Source organism: Chiloscyllium plagiosum, unplaced genomic scaffold (assembly GCF_037043375.1).
Source record: "Chiloscyllium plagiosum isolate Xiang-an unplaced genomic scaffold, Cpla_swu_hap1 HiC_scaffold_51, whole genome shotgun sequence".
NCBI lineage: Eukaryota > Metazoa > Chordata > Chondrichthyes > Orectolobiformes > Hemiscylliidae > Chiloscyllium > Chiloscyllium plagiosum.
The window spans coordinates 3434867-3440866 of NW_028270189.1; the positions used below are offsets into that span (position 1 = coordinate 3434867).

At 54.2% G+C, this 6000-nt stretch overlaps 1 protein-coding gene across 1 annotated transcript in view; it reads right to left on the reverse strand.

The window, feature by feature from the left end:
* The window catches only part of tafazzin (tafazzin, phospholipid-lysophospholipid transacylase), a 28923-nt gene extending 23402 nt beyond the window's left edge, over positions 1-5521 (reverse strand). The window contains 2 exon segments of the mRNA XM_087985233.1: positions 2226-2354; positions 4544-5521. Coding sequence (XP_087841359.1) covers positions 2226-2354; positions 4544-4652 — 238 coding nt within the window. The 5' untranslated portion in view covers positions 4653-5521.
* Between the last annotated feature and the right edge of the window lie 479 nt (positions 5522-6000).

Below are 6000 nucleotides of genomic sequence, written 5' to 3' on the forward strand. Positions count from 1 at the left end.
GACACACAGAGACACACACACACTCACTCACTCACACACACTCTCACACACATACAGACACGCACACACATAGACACAGACACACATACAGACACACACACATACAGAGACACACACACACGCACACAGATTCACATATGCACACATACATACATTCACACACACACATACATTCATTGACACACATTCACACACACACACATACACACACATATAGAACATAGAACATAGAACATAGAAGAATACAGCGCAGTACAGGCCCTTTGGCCCTCGATGTTGCGCCGATCCAAGCCCACCTAACCTACACTAGCCCACTATCCTCCATATGCCTATCCAATGCCCGCTTAAATGCCCATAAAGAGGGAGAGTCCACCACTGCTACTGGCAGGGCATTCCATGAACTTACGACTCGCTGAGTGAAGAACCTACCCCTAACTTCAGTCCTATATCTACCACCCCTTAATTTAAAGCTATGCCCCCTTGTAATACCCGACTCCATACGCGGGAAAAGGTTCACACTGTCAACCCTATCTAACCCCCTAATCATCTTGTACACCTCAATCAAGTCACCCCTAAACCTTCTTTTATCTAATGAAAACAGCCCCAAGTGTCTCAGTCTTTCCTCATACGATCTTCATTCCATACCAGGCAACATCCTGGTAAACCTCCTCTGCACCCGTTCCAGTGCCTCCACATCCTTCCTATAGTATGGCGACCAAAACTGCACACAATATTCCAGATGCGGCCGCACCAGAGTCTTATACAACTGCATCATGACCTCAGGACTCCGGAACTCAATTCCTCTACCAATAAAAGCCAGTACGCCATATGCCTTCCTCACCGCACTATTTACCTGGGTGGCAACTTTCAGAGATCTGTGTACATGGACACCAAGATCCCTCTGCTCATCCACACTACCAAGTATCCGACCATTAGCCCAGTACCCCATCTTTTTGTTATTCTTCCCAAAGTGAATCACCTCACACTTAGCTACATTGAATTCCATTTGCCACCTTTCTACCCAGCTCTGCAGCTTCTCTATATCCTGCTGTAACCTGCCACATCCTTCCTCACTGTCAACAACTCCTCCGACTTTCGTATCATCCGCAAACTTGCTCACCCAACCTTCTAACCCCTCTTCCAGGTCATTTATTAAAATGACAAACAGCAATGGTCCCAAAACAGATCCTTGCGGAACACCACTAGTGACGGCACTCCATGAAGAAACTTTGCCATCAACTACTACCCTCTGTCTTCTTCCATCCAGCCAATTCCTAATCCAAACCTCCAACTCACCCTCAATGCCATATCTCCATATTTTCTGCAGTAGCCTACCATGGGGAACCTTATCAAACGCCTTACTAAAATCCATATATACCACATCTACCGCTTTCCCCTCATCAACCTCCTTCGTCACCTTTTCAAAGAATTCAATAAGGTTTGTGAGGCACGACCTGCCCTTCACAAAACCATGCTGACTATCCTTGATCACATTATTCCTATCCAGATGTGCATAAATCCTATCCCTTACAGTTCTCTCTAAGACTTTGCCCACAACAGAAGTGAGACTCACCGGCCTATAGTTACTAGGGTTATCCCTACTCCCCTTCCTGAACAAGGGAACCACATTTGCTAGCCTCCAGTCTTCTGGCACTACTCCTGTAGACAACGAGGACATAAAAATCAAGGCCAATGGCTCTGCAATCTCCTCCCTTGCTTCCCAGAGAATCCTAGGATAAATGCCATCAGGCCCAGGGGACTTATCTATTTTCACCTGTGTGAATATACGTACATTCACACAGACTCAAGACACATACATACAGACATACACGCAGATACTCACAAGCACACACAGACATTCCCCACTCTCACACACCCACGCATGGTTTCACACACACAAAAACATAATCTGACGAACCCGCACACAACCTCACATTCACTTATAGGCACCCAGCCTCTCACACTCAGAACCTTACTCACATACACACACATTCACACTCATGCACACATAGGCTCTCACACCCTCACTCTCACGTACATGACACAAACACACACATAGACACACTCTCACCCTGCACATGCTCTCACACACAGTCACACACGCTTAGTCACACACACACCTGCTCTGTCTCACACACATTGAAACACTAACTCACACTCAGTCACAGACACACACACATGCTGGCATGCACTCCCTCTCACATCCACATACTGCCATGCCTCACCCCAGATGTGTGGGTCATCCATACAGGACTGATGGTTGGCGACAGTGATGAGGGGCTTCCCTTGGGGCCGTTTCTCAATCAACTCATAGAGCACTTCCCTGTTGTGGACAGTCAGGCAGTTCATGTACTCTATAAACAGGGAGGCCAGACAGGTGAGAGTGTGTCCCTCACATCAACACTGTTCCCCCATCACAGGGAGAACACCCACTCCCTCAGCACTGACCCTCCCACAGCACCCACTCCCTCAGCACTGACCATCCCACAGCGCCCACTCCCTCAGCACTGACCCTCCCACAGCACCCACTCCCACAGCGCCCACTCCCTCAGCACTGACCCTCCCACAGCCCCCGCTCCCTCAGCACTGACCCTCCCACAGCGCCCACTCCCTCAGCGCTGTCCCTCCCACAGCCCCCACTCCCTCAGCACTGACCCTCCCACAGCACCCGCTCCCTCAGCACTGACCCTCCCACAGCGCCCACTCCCTCAGCACTGACCCTCCCTCAGCACTGACCCTCCCTCAGCGCCCGCTCCCTCAGCACTGACCCTCCCACAGCGCCCACTCCCTCAGCACTGACCCTCCCACAGCGCCCACTCCCTCAGCACTGACCCTCCCACAGCACCCACTCCCTCAGCACTGACCCTCCCACAGGTGAGAGTGTGTCCCTCACATCAACACTGTTCCCCCATCACAGGGAGAACACCCACTCCCTCAGCGCTGACCCTCCCACAGCACCCACTCCCTCGGCGCTGACCCTCCCACAGCACCCACTCCCTCAGCGCTGACCCTCCCACAGCCCCCACTCCCTCAGCACTGACCCTCCCACAGCACCCGCTCCCTCAGCACTGACTCTCCCACAGCGCCCGCTCCCTCAGCACTGTCCCTCCCACAGCACCCTCTCCCTCAGCGCTGACCCTCCCACAGCGCTGACCCTCCCACAGCACCCACTCTCACAGCACTGACCCTCCCACAGCACCCACTCCCTCAGCGCTGACCCTCCCACAGCGCCCGCTCCCTCAGCGCTGACCCTCCCACAGCACTGACCGTCCCACAGCACCCATTCCCTCAGCACTGACCCTCCCACAGCGCCCACTCCCTCAGCGCTGTCCCTCCCACAGCGCCCACTCCCTCAGCGCTGTCCCTCCCACAGCACCCACTCCCTCAGCACTGACCCTCCCACAGCACCCACTCCCTCAGCACTGATCCTCCCACATCGTCCACTCCCTTGGCGCTGATCCTTGGACAGCCTATGGAGCTGACCCCCTCTCTCTCTCTCTCTCTCTATCACCCTCTCCCTGCCTATCACCCTATCTCTCCACTCTGGGTTGCATTGTCTGCCCTCTGCCTTCCTCTCCAGCTGATCTTGCCATCTCTCTCCCTCTCTCTCCCACACCCCTTTGCACCCTCAATGTCATCAAGGCATAGAGATGTCCAGCACAGAAACAGACCCTTCGGTCCAACCCGTCCATGCTGACCCAGATATCCCAACCCAATCTAGTCCCACCTGCCAGCACCCAGCCCATATCCCTCCAAACCCTTCCTATTCATATCCCCATCCAAATGCCTCTTCAATGTTGTCATTGTACCAGCCTCCACCACATCCTCTGGCAGCTCATTCCATACACGTACCACCCTCTGGGGGAAAATGTTGCCCCTTAGGTCTCTTTTATATCCTTCCCCTCTCACCCTAAACCTATGCCCTCTTGTTCTGGACTCCCCCACCCCAGGGGAAAAAGACCTTGCCTGTTTATCCTATCCATGCCCCCCTCATAATTTTGTAAACCTCTATAAGGTCACCCCTCAGCCTCCGGTGCTCCGGGGAAAACAGCCCCAGCCTGTTCAGCCTCTCCCTGTAGCTCAAACCCTCCAACCCTGGCAACATCCTTGTAAATCTTGTCTGAACCCTTTCACAACATCTTTCCGATAGGAAGGAGACCAGAATTGCACGCAATATTCCAACAGTGGCTTAACCAATGTCCCGTTCAGCCGCAACATGACCTCCCAACTCCTGTGCTCAATACTCTGACCAATAAAGGAAAGCATACCAAACGCTGCCTTCACTCTCCTATCTACCTGCAACTCCACAGAGCACTCGTTTCCTCTCTGCCCATCTCGATCTGCCTCTGTCTAGCCCCTCTCGCCCTCTCAGGCCCCCTCTCTCTCTCTCTGCCGTCTCTTCCCCATTCCCCTCCTCCAGTCCTCTGGTCGGTGTTGCTCTCTCTCTCTCTCTCTCTCTCGGATCTCCTCCCTTCCCCCCATCCCCTCACTGCCCAGCAGCAGGGCGGCCAGGTAATGAGGTCACGTCCGGCCCACACTCAACTGGTCAAGACGCGGCTGTAGATGCCCACCATGGCTGTTACCACGGCACTGCTGAGCGTCCAGATCCAGCCCTGACGGCTTGGGAACGGCCACTTCACGTCCAGCGGCATTCCCAGTGGGTTACGGACGAGGGTGGGGCATACGGACACGGGGCGAAACGACCCTGGGGAAACAGCCGACCCGTTGGGATCGACTCTCAATTGAGTCGAGAGCCCGGATAACCTGAGGCAAAGGTCAAGGTTAACTGAGTCCAGAGTCCTAATTGGCCAAGGCAACAGATCAGTTGAGGCGAGAGACTGGATTGGCCGAGATGGCAGTCCAGGATTGGTCAAGACGGCAGTCCAGATTGGTGAAGACGAGAGTCCGGATTTCCCGAGACGGGGAGCCTGGATTTCTGAAGACGGGTGTCCTGGTTGGTCAAGACGGGAATCTGGATTGGTGAAGACGAGAGTCTGGATTTCTGAAGACGGGAGTCCCGTTTGGTCAAGACGGCAGTCCAGATTGGTGAAGACGAGAGTCCGGATTTCCCGAGACGGGGAGCCTGGATTTCTGAAGACGGGAGTCCCGGTTGGTCAAGACAGGAGTCTGGATTGGTGAAGACGAGAGTCTGGATTTCCCAAGACGGGGAGCCTGGATTTCTGAAGACGGGAGTCCCGGTTGGTCAAGACAGGAGTCTGGATTGGTGAAGACGAGAGTCTGGATTTCCCAAGACGGGAGTCTGGATTTCTGAAGACGGGAGTCCCGGTTGGTCAAGACGGGAGTCTGGATTGGTGAAGATGATAGTCCGGATTGGTGAAGACGAGAGTCCGGATTTCCCGAGACGGGAGTCTGGATTTCTCAAGACGGGAGTCCGGATTGGTCAAGACCAGAGTCGTCTGGGGTGCTGCGCTGGGCTGGTGGACCTCCAGGCGCCGATCCGGCCGGCGCCCGCGGACCGCTGGTTTGGGGCGGAGGAGCGGGAGCGTTGGCGATGTCCTGCGGCGGGAAAGAGGAGGTGAGGGAAGAGCCAGGTCAAAGGTCAAGAGACGCCAACGTCCACGCTCAAACATCTGCTGCCAACAACACGCCCCGCCCCGCCCCACCCAACGTAAACGCCCCGGCCTCCCCCACGTCCCCCCAAAAAAAAACCAACCTTTACAAACCCTCCCTAGGGCGCGGGAGACGCCACCCTGAACTTTGACCCCCCACCGACGGAAAGGCCAAGTGGCGTTTTGCCCTCGACAAGGAGCGTATTCCGCGATGGAGCGTTCCCTCCTTCCTAAAACAATATTAATTTTCTGCCCACTCCACCCCCACCCCCCAACCCCCCAACCAAATCCTCCACTCCAATTAAAAAAAGGCAATTTAAAAATAAAAGATTTTTAAAACAAAAGGGGCCAACCTTGGGGGGGGGATTCAAGATTATTTGGGGGGGGGGGGGAATTTATAGTTTCTTTAAACTATTAGAATTTTTGGGCT